Below are 12,280 nucleotides of genomic sequence, written 5' to 3'. Positions count from 1 at the left end.
ACAGAGCCAGAGCTTAAGCAACAGAGCTCCCCTGATTTTCCACTGGATTCACCTGTCCCAAGTACCACTGGTCCCGGGCAATCCCTGTGGCAAGTCACCGGTGTGTAGCAAACGAGGGACCTTCACAGCTCTGCCTTTCATGCAATCACACCAAACAGCACTGAGTCAACACCTCCAAGCACAGGAAACCATTTGGTGAGACACGAGTATTAAAAAAATAAGCTGCGTGACATTTATTTTGTCTTGTTAACATTAATATCTGTAGAAACATTTTTATTGTCAGTATAAAAATTAACAGGTTTTATTAAATACTTTCTCCAATTTCGTAACAAGTAGAATCAGTGTAATCTGCGTTCATGTTGCATGGCTATAGCAAAGTGAGTAGGTGTTTCCGAAGCAAAACACAATACTTTAAATACAGAACGCACAACACGGCGACATCGTGTCTGACGTTGGTACGAGGCCCGATCTTTTGGTGAGGTCCTGCCAGAATTAGACAGAAGCAAACCCTTAAAAAGATGGAAGTATCTCCAAAACCATCAGCAGAACAACTCAGTGTTTCAATTTCGACGATGACACGTGAAGATTCTAAAAGGCTTCCCTAACGCCAATGAATCTGGAAGCCATTATCAAAATCCACTGAAGAGAATACAGGCTAATCTGATTAACGTGCAACTCAGGGCAGAAGGCCAGCTGCCGGAGGGGAGTACAGTCTGCTATCATCTCAACTAAGGTCCACCCTCAAGGAATGGATTAAGGCATCTTTTTAAGAGAACGCTGGTACCATTTGTCTTGGGAAGTCCAGTTCCGCGCTCCATGGGCCCAATGACAGAGCTGCACAGCAAAACAAAATACTTTCCTATCGATGGGTTTGTTTACTACTGGCATTTTGGTGGCAGAAGAACAATCATCTGACAGCAGAGTTTAAACAAATAAATCAAAACTTCATTTTCCCCCAAATTAGTCATATTCTGTAAATATTTCTCTTTTCAAAGAATCTGACAACTAGTTAAGTCCAAGCAACAGATTAACTAGTCCGATGTGCTGCCTGCATAGAAATGCCGCTTAAATTACAAAATAAAAACAAAACAAAAACTATAAATGATTAATTGTTTTGTATATTACCAATTCATTAATAAATTAACGTTATACCATTTTTTTTTCCCTGAAAGCAAAAGTACTTTTCCACCCCTGCTTGGTGAAAATTAAGAAATTCTGTGTAAGAACAGCATTTAGCAAATAGCTATTAAAAACAAAAGAGAGACCGATTTTCTAGGTGCACTGGGACATCCATTTAAAATCAATACAAAAAATAATTCCTTGTAAATATATAATATATATTTATACATAATTTGAATATATTTACATACATCCAGCACCTATATACTGCAATTGTGCTCTGTAAGTGTGTGCTGACATATATTTTCTCCAATTATTACAAAATTCACAAGGAAGGCAAGAAAGTAGGTTTGCCTTGAGTCCAGCTGGTCCACAGCCAGTACCCACAGCGGGTCATGGGCGCGTGGTGGCCCATGGCAGTCCATTGCCCCAGAAACATTCTTCTTCTCCTGGTGAAGATTATAAGTTTCCAACCGTATAAATTCTTTACACGTGTGCCGATTACTTTTCCAATTATTTACTCCTCTGATCCATATATACAAGCGGAGCCAACCGGCTCCTGGAGGCCTGGCCCCGTTGCTCAGTGTGGCTAGGTCCCTGGTGCTGTCCCGTGTGGGGACAGAAGGACAAGCTCATTCATGTTTTAACACTGCCGTTTACATGTGGATACTGAGGAAGGCATGGTTCGTAAGGCATGGGGTCTGGAGAGAAAACAGAATCGTCTCCTGAAGAACACGAACTCCTTGTGTCAGGATAACTAGGTGAATACTGTTCGAGAGGCTGACTGAGGTCCAAGTATTCCTGAAAGAAGGGAAGAGAGACGTTTTATTTCATCTCGGGTCAGGATAACAAGGTGAATACGGTTCGAGAGGTTGACTGAGGTCCAAGTATTCCTGAAAGAAGGGAAGAGAAGACTTTTATTTCAAATGCAGGCTCTCGAGATGCTCTATCAGAGCTGAGATGGGACAGGGGCACCCTTGGAAGGTTCAGGGACCCGGCCCACCCAGCTCCCGCAGGCCTCCTCGAGCCCCCCGCCTTGGTTTACTCTAGATTGCCGCCCTTAACTCTTCTCTTACGATCCATCATGAATAAACTAGTGGCAAGGAGGGAACGTGAAAAGGCTGGGCAGTCAAGTCCACTGACACAGACCAAACAAGCAGCTTGCTACATGCCTCCGAGAGAGAGAGAGAGAGCGAGAGAGAGAGAGAGAGAGAGAGCGCGCACAGGGTTCAAATCCGAGCTCCGGCAAAATGTAACGTGTTAGGGATTCCTGGGACCCCCTTTAAATAGTTGACACCATGAATATTTATTTTGCAAATTACATTTTACTCTTGCAGTTTCTAGGATAATTTAAGGGGAATATGTCTCCATTCAGCGGGTAATTTCACAGATGTAATTCATTACTCTCAGAAGCTCTCGGAGTTGAAAATGTAAACAGGTTCAGAAAAGGTTCGGATATACTCGTGTATATTAAATCCATAATGGACTGTTTAAAGAAGAGTTTGAAATTCAAAAGGGGCTCTTCTGCTCCCTACCAGCATCTGCTGGGGTCGCTAGGGAAGAGAGCCCACTGGGTGACCCGGGATAACATATCTTCCAGCTTATGGCACTTAGGGGTGAGTCCACTGCCTGGTCTGGTACCGCCCATGAGCAAAAATGGCTTTAAACATTTTTCAAGGGTTGGGGGGGGGGGGGGAGTCAAAAGAAGAATACTACCCCATGGCATTAAAAGTACATAAGATGATATAAAATTCACATAAAATTTAAATATTGGGATCCATCAAATTTTATGCAGAACACAGATGCACTACTCGTGTATGCACTGTCCATAACCGCTTTCTTGCCTTGACGGCAGAACTGAATAATTTAGCTCACAAAGAAAAATATTCCCTATCTGGCCTTTTACTGAAGGGATTCACAGACCCTTGGTCTGAAACTACGGAAAAGATTTCTAAACTGAGGAACTTCTGGGTCTCGCTGCCTCCCCAGAGCTCACTCACTGGGCTTGTTCTGCTCACACACCCTGAAGCCAGTGACATTCCAGGACGTGTGGTTTTGCTGAGAGGGGAGGCAAAAAGTGCAGACCACAGCACAACCAGCCCCGGTGTTATCAGAAAAGAGCCCACAGAATGTTGGCGACTATACATTTTGAAAGACCCCCTCCAAAAAAAATTTTTTTTTAAATATAAAGCACTATAATTCATCACCAGGGTTGGCAAGAGAAAGAGTCCCCATCCCAGAATGGGGGATGTGTCAGTTCCAACAACATCAGCATTAACCACACGCCTGGAAACAAACACGCCCACCACATCAAAAGAGAACTTTTTGCTTACAATGATAAAAATGAAATTTTGTCCTAAATGGAACCATTTTTCTCAAGCATATGGTAATGATTTTCAGAAGGAAAGAAACTTCGATTTTTATATCCGTTAGACAATATGGCATTCTGCTTTTTTATTTTAGGATGCTCGATGAAAATTTCAGTATGAATGGGCCCACTTTAAATACAGGCATATAAATAAAGAGCATTGAGCATGGACATAGGACCATTAAAATGGAACATTAGTGCTTTCCCAGTTTCTAAATGCAGCCACTTAAATGTTCAGATCTGATAGGGCAAAGAATAGGGGTATCAGTGGATTCCAAGTCTAGGGTTAAAGGAACTTACACGAGAAACAACAATTTTGGCAAGAGAAGAAAGTTGCTTTTTTCCCCTTGAACTGTTCCTTTCCTTTCAACTTCTGAAGGTCAGCTGTATTCATTTAAATGCAATCTCTCCTTTTATCAGCTACAGTTAGACGCACAAGATAATGTTGCTGGCTTAAGGCTTCCCATCACAACATTTGATTATTTAACTCTTTCTAAAACTATTAAATGTATTTTAAAATACGTTAGATGTATTATTTTTATTCAAACGATCTTAACCTCTTTTTGTTGTTAAGACAACGGTGGGTTTGGGGGACTTCTTTTTTTCCTGTTTGAAGGAAGGCTGCTCTCTACACCCTCATTAAATCTCTCAAAGTCATTCATTAACAATCTTTTTCCTTGGGATTTTTTTGAACTTGATGGGTTTTATCATCTTTCCTGCTCAGATCATCTACTCTCCACAACCACAGAGACCACTCTATCGACATGCTGAAGCACTACCACGGTCGAATTTGGTCAGTGGGTGACAGAGCGTTTCTTTCTTTGGTATGGATTATAAATCTTTTATAGAAAAATATTTTAACAAAAAGTCCATGTTTTCATTAAAAAAATCACAAGTCCATTGCTCACTTCAGCAGCCCATATACTAAAAAAAAATCACAAGTCCAGGGGAGCCTGGGTGACTCAGTCAGTTAAGGGTCTGACTCTTGATTTCATCTCAGATCATGATCTCAGGGTCATGAGATCCAGCCTCATATCAGGGCCAAGTCTGCTTGAGGTTTTCTCTCTCTCTCTCTCTCTCTCTCTCTCTCTCTCCCCCTCTGCCTCTCCTCACTCTCATTCTCTTGCTCTTTCTCTTTAAAATAAATAAATAAATCTTTAAAAAAAAAAAAAAAAACCTAAGTCCTTCATTATAGGAAATTGTGTATACGTTCATATACACATAGATGAAGACCACATGCCACATGCCATTACCAGACAGGAGGGTCATGGCAGAACTTCACTGCTTCCAATGGAGCCCAGTAATGGAACACCAACTGCTCCTCCACTAATCACTAGAGCTCAGAATCCAACCAGCACAAGAGCCCAAGCTCCTCACGTGCAAACCCAAATGCTGCTGTTGGACATTTCTTTCCCTCCCGACTCTCCAACAGACCACAGCCGAGGCCCACCACTCGAAGGCCACAGAGAGCCTCAAGTAGGGCCCTCCGTCTGGTTTCATGAGTCAGACTCTCAAAATGCAGTTCTGAGAAAAATCAAGATTGAGGAGAAACACATATTTTAACTCTGCGTGACCCCTGTGGAAAAATGATCATCTATACCACAGACTCCGACAGGGGAGGTTGCATTGAAAAAGCCGCACTGGCCTCCCAAGAAAGGACCACAGGCTTCTGGAAGAGGGTTCTTACCTCATTGGTTGTGAGAGTGAGAATCCGATCCAAGTCCTCTACCAACTGCTTGAACGTCGGCCTCTGTGAGGGCACAGCATGCCAACAGTCCCTCATCATCATATACCTGAGGAAATGGATTTCCTGGTGAATTAATTTTCTAAGCACTAGGTGCACACGGCTATAAGCCAGCGCTAAAAGGCACTACAAGAATAGGTCCTAAATGATGAAAATGTATCAGAACTTTCTAAATGAGAAGGCAGTTATTTGCCTTCCCCCAAAATTCACTGCTCGGTTCCTCTGAAAGGCACTTGCAGCTACAAAAACATCACTTTATCCCAAAGCTTTGAGGACAGTATCTATGCCATCGGGAAAGCCATTTTTTCTACATGTCATCGCTGCTGACTTCTGCATTCCTGTGACAGTGACACAGCACAGTGGTCTCACACCTTTATGGCACTTTTGGACGCTGCAGGAAAAGCCTTTTTGGGTCTCCAGTCTGTCCCCAGCACACCCTTCCTTACCCCCCACTCCTGCCCCCATCGAAGCCACGACACATTCTTCTCCCTGACACTTTGAGTTTTATTTTAATGACTGCAGCAAAGGTTCTTCCGTTTAAAAAAAAAAAAATTTTTTTTGAAAACCACAACTTTAAGGTAAGGTTTTTATGAATTAATCTGCCATCACTGGGCTGAACATTAACTTCCTGATTAACTCTTGGACAGGCCTAGGGTCCCAGGCCTTATCTTGATTACGGGTTTCGACAGACCCTCCATATTAGAAAAAGCAATAGGAATGACAGGCAGCACAATAAATACCTTTATATAATATACTATAAAATGTGCCATTCATCAGATGTCCACTGTACAGTGAAAAGCACTCATAGGATTATGGATAGAAAATCCCCATGAAACGACACACAATAGACCACAGTCTCCGGGACAATCACTCTTAGCTAATCCTGGGGGGTTGGGAAGAGAGACTCCTTTTCAAAGCACTGGTTCTACTGCACAAGACGTATGTCACCAACACAACATAATTCCACTTGAAGTGTGGGCTCGGTTCTTCCAGAAACTGGCTTATGGTTTTTACAGTCCGATCTGGGACTCTATGGATGGCACCTGGACACATTTTTAATTCTCTGTGTAGGGGCAAAATATAGGTAACCAGACACTAGCTTCTCTGAAGAGATGTGGGAAACGTTAATCCCGAAGAGTAATTTTCAATGGTCACGAACAAGTTCTAAAGCATCCATTCCCACTGGCCGTGCTGGGGGTCGACTCCAGCAGTGAAGAAAGGCCGTGCTGGTTCTTTAATGCTACGCTCGGTGGGGGCAGGGCCACAGCTTGCTAGCTTGTGTAGGAGAAAAGGCCAGATCTATCTCCCTGCCTCTCTGAGCAGAGATAATAGCACAGCACAGAGGCCTGGGAAGATCAGCCTGGCTCAGGCTCTCAAGTCAGGAGCCCTGGGGCCTGGGCAGCCCAATGCCCTGAGTGAAAGCTCACTCTGTACACCTTGCCACGATGCTCTCCCTCTCGGGCAGTTACAGCCATCAGAGTAGCCATCCACCTCTGTCCTGGGATCGGGCCCAGAAAAACCTTATTAGCAAAAATGGTTCCTGGGGCCTGTATAGGAAGCCTGGGGCCTTGGGAAACCCAAAAAGTCAGGAGAAGAGTTAATGGCATGGGGGCCCGCACTGAACCAGGAGAGACAACGGGCCTTACAGTTCATTGGTGCAGTTTGCTGGCTTGTCCATCCTGTGCCCCTCCTTGAGCAGCTTAAATAGTTCCTCCACCGGAATCCCTGGGTATGGTGAGCCCCCCAGCGTGAAGATCTCCCACATTAACACCCCGAAGGACCAACTGCAAGGAAGAGGGGAAACAGGGTTACTGACCCACCCGAATCACAAAAACCTCAGTGTGCCCAGTTAATACAGCAAACGCCCACTCGCTTCTCCTGTTCCAAGACTAATGGCCTGAAGTCTCCTGCAGGTCATCCCACGTGCCCCTCCCTGCCCCGAAGGAGTATCTTCCCTGCCCGCCTCCCCCCCCCCCCCCCCCCCCGCAGTGATGACAACCTGAGACATGTTCCCACGGAATTTCCCATCACCAGACAACAGAGTAGGGAAGGGAAGCCATCCCTCTTTTTTGGGGGGGGTGTAGGCTTGGGGGGGTTGCTATTTTTATTCGGACACTGAATGAGGTTACTCCGCCTTAAAGGCAGTGTGATGTGAGCCATGTGAGGATCTCCACTCCTAAGCTGCAAAACTCCTCATGCTCCTCCTGTTCCAGCTCTTCCACCAGCCTGGGTGCCTGACCCCACCCGCCCAGGCTGTGACCCACCAGTATGGGCGGTTGACAGACTAAGCCCAGAAAGCAAATTCTGCGAGTAACAGCTGCCCAGTGAGGCCGGTGGAACGTCTGAGGACACAGGTCTGTGACTTACTAAGGTCACGATGGGAGTGAGCATCAGGCTGGGATGAGGATCAAGGAATCCTGTGCCCCAGACAAGCTTCTCAGAGCAGAAACTGAAAACATCTCTCAGGGTCCCATGTGCACCTGACCCTGTGGAGACCCACGGTTGGGCTTTCTGAGCCTCGTTCAGGACACTCACAACTCCTGATATAATCAAGCCAAGACTCCTGCATGGACCTATGTCACTGTGGCTTTGGAAAAACAGCCTCACGGACTCTATTCAGGTTTAGGGTGAGACATGAAACTCTAACCAGTTTTGTATAGAGCAAAAGTGGCAGCATAATGCGGGCAGCTGACTCATTACAAAAACGGGACTCCTAATTCATTCCTTCTAAACATGACCGGCTGTGACAGCAACGGAATCAGTGCCCACCCCAGAGAGCCTCCCGTTCACATAAATAAAAAATAGATCCACTGATTTTTTTCTTAAACTATTTATTTTGGACTAATTATAGACTCACAGGAACTTGGAAAAAAACAGTTACAGAGAGATGCTCTGTACCTTCCACCCAGTTTCCCACAATGGTAACATGTCCCAACCTATTTTCTAAACCTAAAATCCTAAAATATCAGTTGGAGCCTAACCCTGATAATATTTTTAAGTGTATCATAATAGAGACTGTGCCCCCCTCAGCTTCTCCCCACAAGGGCAAACCTATGATGAGGTATGACGAACCACCCTCGGGTAGGAGAAGTTTCAAAATTCCTTCTTTCAGGGAGCAAAGAACATGCCAACAGCCTAGCAAATTAGATAGCGGCCTTGTAGTCAGACGTCCGTGAATTGGGGTAGGGGGGTTTAGGGTGGGGGGCGGTACTTCCGCTCTGGCAGGAGGAGGTCTGCAGTTGCACCTCCCATGTACTTTGAAGCCAGGCAGATTAGTAACAGAGCACTGGTTACCAGCCTACCATAAAATCCGTCCTTTCTAGGGCTGGCTCCTGCACCTTCTAGAATTATGTGAAATACGGCAGGCCGCAAAGAATGATGAAAGGTGAATACAATATTTTTGCAACTCAACCCGATGGAGAAGCCAGAGAGAAACGGGAGTTACTTACACGTCACTCTGATGGGTGTACACTCGATCGAAAAGGGCTTCTGGAGCCATCCACTTGACCGGAAGTCGCCCCTGCAAGTGTGGAAAACAGGTAAAAACCACTATATTAAACCAGTTTCCTTTAGCTGGCTTGAGAGGCTGTGCCCTATTTAGAGCTGACTGACTCATGATTTTTCACTGCTCAGTCCTCAGAGCAGAAATAAGCTCCAAGGGGGCCTACACCTAATGTGCAAGATGCACAGATTTGGGCAGGTTAGTAAGACACCATTTCTTCGGATTCTCATTCTTATCAACCTCCCAAGCACACAAACACACCCTGACCGCCTTCTAGGCAAAGATTAATCCAGAAACTCCCAAGCTCTAGTCTTGGCTAGAGAAGTCCTTGGCAAAGAGCCCGATGAAGACCAGAGAGGGTGCTGATTATTCTATACAGAAGACTGTTTCACATTTACTAAAAGTCTCTTAAATAGAGCTTCAATTTGCTTATTGAGAAGTTTGTCGAGAGTATGGCAAAAGAACAGGGATAAAGGGCAGAGGAATGAGCGCGTATTATCTTTCATCTGGAACATTCCGTGCCACCACCACCACCCCCTCCCTTCCACCACATTGCTGCCATGGACTTACATTTGTGGTCTTTTTGTAATAGTCTATATTGTTGATATCTCTGGCCAGTCCAAAGTCTGCTATTTTCATCACATTGTTTTCTGTTACCAAAACATTTCTGGCTGCTAAATCCCGATGAATACACTGAAATCAAGAAAGGACACATTTCAGAATGTTTCAAGAGTAAAGGGGAAAACATACTCACTTCTAAGAATAGAGAAAGAAAATATATCTTAATCAAAAACTGGTATTTCTGTTCTAATTAGAAGTAACTAAAAAAACAAGGCCCCAATCATTTCAAAGAGCAAAGCTACAGCAAGCAGCCAATTCTCTTTTACGCACCATCGACTGTCAATACGGAGTCCTTCCTACGAGATCTGTACTAGATTATTCTAAAATCTTTTCTCTCAACACTTGCTCTCCTGCCCTTTACAGCCAAACATTCAACGGAGCTGGTTAAACTCCAACACCACATTGTCTTTCCCTCCTGGTCAGTCCGCAAATATTGTGAGTCCATCCCTGCCCCTCCAGAAGTTTATGTCAGACCTAAGTGAGCGCTTCTGATGCCTCAATGTTTCCCTCTGCAGCTCTGGACACGGTGCTCCTTTCAGAAAACGGTCCCCCTCATCCCTTCTCCTGGCTCACCTTCTCCATCTAGCTCCTCTCCTCCCCTGTCCCTCGAAATAGGAGAAATGTCCCATTAATTGTGTGTATTCCCACATATCCCCAGAGCTTCCATTCTTAGATACACACAAAAGATCTGCAAATCCTTACCCCTTTCCTAACTTCTCTCCCAGGACCCTCGTTGTCATCTTCCACAGGCTACGGGACATTTCGACATTGACATCCCTTTGGCACCTCAAATCCAAGGTCTCTGCTCCCCTAATCCTTACCCTCTTGGTCTCTCTCAGTCCCGAGAGGTAGTCACCAGAGTTCTCTGCACACTCCTCCCCAGTTCTGTTGATGTTGGCTCCCAAATACCTCTGCAATTTGTCTACCCAGCTCTGTCCCCACTGCTAACCATGGAGCCCAGGACATCGCCACTGCCCACCCCCATCCCCACGGAGAGCCTCACCACCTGCCTAACTGGTCTTCACACCTCCAAACTCAGCCCTACAGTACCTGCTATGCTTCCCACAAGTTGAGTCTCTCAAAGAACTGACCACGTCCTTCCCCGACTCATATCATGACCAACGCCCGTCTACCCACGCCCAGGCCTGGAGGACACCAGCCCACACAAAGGGCCCAACCTAGGTCTGCAAAACACCTGAGTGGGTGGGGCGGGGTGTGTGTGGGGGGGGTGATGCGGACGTGCTCACTACAGGACAGCTAATTTATAGTTCTGTTACTCACTCTGGTCTCAAGAAAGACATAGTCATTAGAACTCCCCATTTTGTCCTTTCTACAAATGGTAGACTTTTGCACAGTGTTACACCTCAATATAACAAGATTTCATCATGACACATGGTAATGACAATCCCACATCATCATCCCCTATTTTTGGAAAAGGCAAGGTCTAAGGGAGTGAACGAATATCCCTACCAAATGCTTTTACATAGGCTCCTGGCCCAGTCAACTACTAGATGAAGGAGGTCTGATCAGGCCACCTGACAAGGGTGAAATGGGGCTGGTCGTAGACAGGCTCGCCACGAAATGGCCAGGGAAAGGCAGCGAGCCCAACTCTCTCTGAAGAAGAAATTAGGGATTATTTGCTCCTGCCCAGTGCCCAACGATTCCTTGTTTTTCAGACGCTTCTGTGGCCCCCTGGATGGGCGAAGACCAGGAAAGGGGGAGCAGGAAAGCGCCGCAAGTAAGTAGGCCTGTGCTTGGCCAGAACGGAAGCAGGAAATGTGAGAGCTCCCAGAAGCCGCCTGGGGATCCGGCCGGGGCGGGAGCCATGTTCCTAGTTTGGAGGCCTCTTCAAATTGAACTTCCAAGCCCTCGGCCAAACTCTCCCGGCGGCATGCTCCCTGCCGACACGAGCTCTGTGCGTTTGGCAAGCTGTGTGGTCAGAAGAATCTGGATTCCCACACGCTGGGCTCCCACCGCACAGGAGGGCCCGACTCAGAGATACCACGACAGCGACCTCCATCATCCTCTTGGCGGGAGCCGGGATCCAGCACCAACCTCCCACATCCCTCGACGCTAGCAGACACTAACGCCCACCCTCGGGGCTGAACAGTAAGAGACTTGGAACCAACACGCAAGAGAAAGAAAATAATTAACATCAAGCCAAATTCCCATCATCTGCAGAAATTGGAGCTGTTTTCCAGCGCAGAGCAGCCCATTTACATAACTAGGGCCCTCAGCCCGTTTGGTATCCGTTTCTTAAGTGAGTGGAGAGTAACGGGTCACTAAGGGAAGACGACTAACTCCCCCTGCGGCCCAGACAGTGTGACGGGTGCTCTGCGGGGCTGATCGAGTTCAAGTCCCATGGCAACCCATGAGATGGGTACGACTGCACCCATTTTACAGATGGGGAAGCTGGCACCTGCTTTAAAAAACAAAAAACACCCACTTACGCATAACATCTTAGAATGAGTTTTAACTGGTTTTGGGGTCTGGGAAGAAGAAAAATTAGTGTGCTTTGAACTAAAACCAGGAAGAGCTTTCATGATTTATAGAAGGCTCAAATACCCCATGTTACCTTGTTGGATTCTGTGTACATCACCGTGTTTCTTTAATTATCCATCCCCCTGGTTCTCCACACACACACACACACACACACACACACACACACACGCAGCTTAAGGACAGGCCCTACATGTATGTTTTTTGTTTTTTTTTTTTAAAGATTTTACTTATTTATTCAGGAAAGAAAGAGAGAGAAAGAGAGTCAGAGGGAGAAGCAGGCTCCATGCAGGGAGCCCAAACCGGGACTCGACCCCGGGTCTCCAGGATCAGGCCCTGGGCTGAAGGCGGTGCTAAACCGCTGAGCCACCCAGGCTACACGGCCCTATACGTTCATCCCTATATTCCCAGCACCGAGCATGGACCT

The 12,280-nt window shown here is 46.1% G+C and overlaps 1 protein-coding gene across 19 annotated transcripts in view; it reads right to left on the bottom strand.

The window, feature by feature from the left end:
• Positions 1-209: 209 nt before the first annotated feature.
• Positions 210-12,280, bottom strand: part of FGFR2 (fibroblast growth factor receptor 2) — a 106,621-nt gene continuing 94,550 nt past the window's right edge. For 16 of the 19 annotated variants that reach the window (XM_072805074.1, XM_072805065.1, XM_072805067.1 and 13 more), the window contains 5 exons: positions 9,304-9,426; positions 8,681-8,751; positions 6,878-7,015; positions 5,175-5,280; positions 210-1,920 (listed from right to left, as the gene is read on the bottom strand). In XM_072805074.1, coding sequence (XP_072661175.1) covers positions 1,756-1,920; positions 5,175-5,280; positions 6,878-7,015; positions 8,681-8,751; positions 9,304-9,426 — 603 coding nt within the window. In that variant the 3' untranslated portion in view covers positions 210-1,755. Of the gene's footprint in view, positions 2,013-5,174; positions 5,281-6,877; positions 7,016-8,680; positions 8,752-9,303; positions 9,427-12,280 lie in introns of all 19 variants that reach the window. The other 3 variants (XM_072805073.1, XM_072805075.1, XM_072805083.1) reach the window with 1 other exon arrangement.

This window comes from Canis lupus, chromosome 29, assembly GCF_048164855.1.
Source record: "Canis lupus baileyi chromosome 29, mCanLup2.hap1, whole genome shotgun sequence".
Classification (NCBI taxonomy): Eukaryota; Metazoa; Chordata; class Mammalia; order Carnivora; family Canidae; genus Canis; species Canis lupus.
Note: the sequence above shows the minus strand (reverse complement) of the source record. Positions and strands in the feature narration are given on the sequence as shown.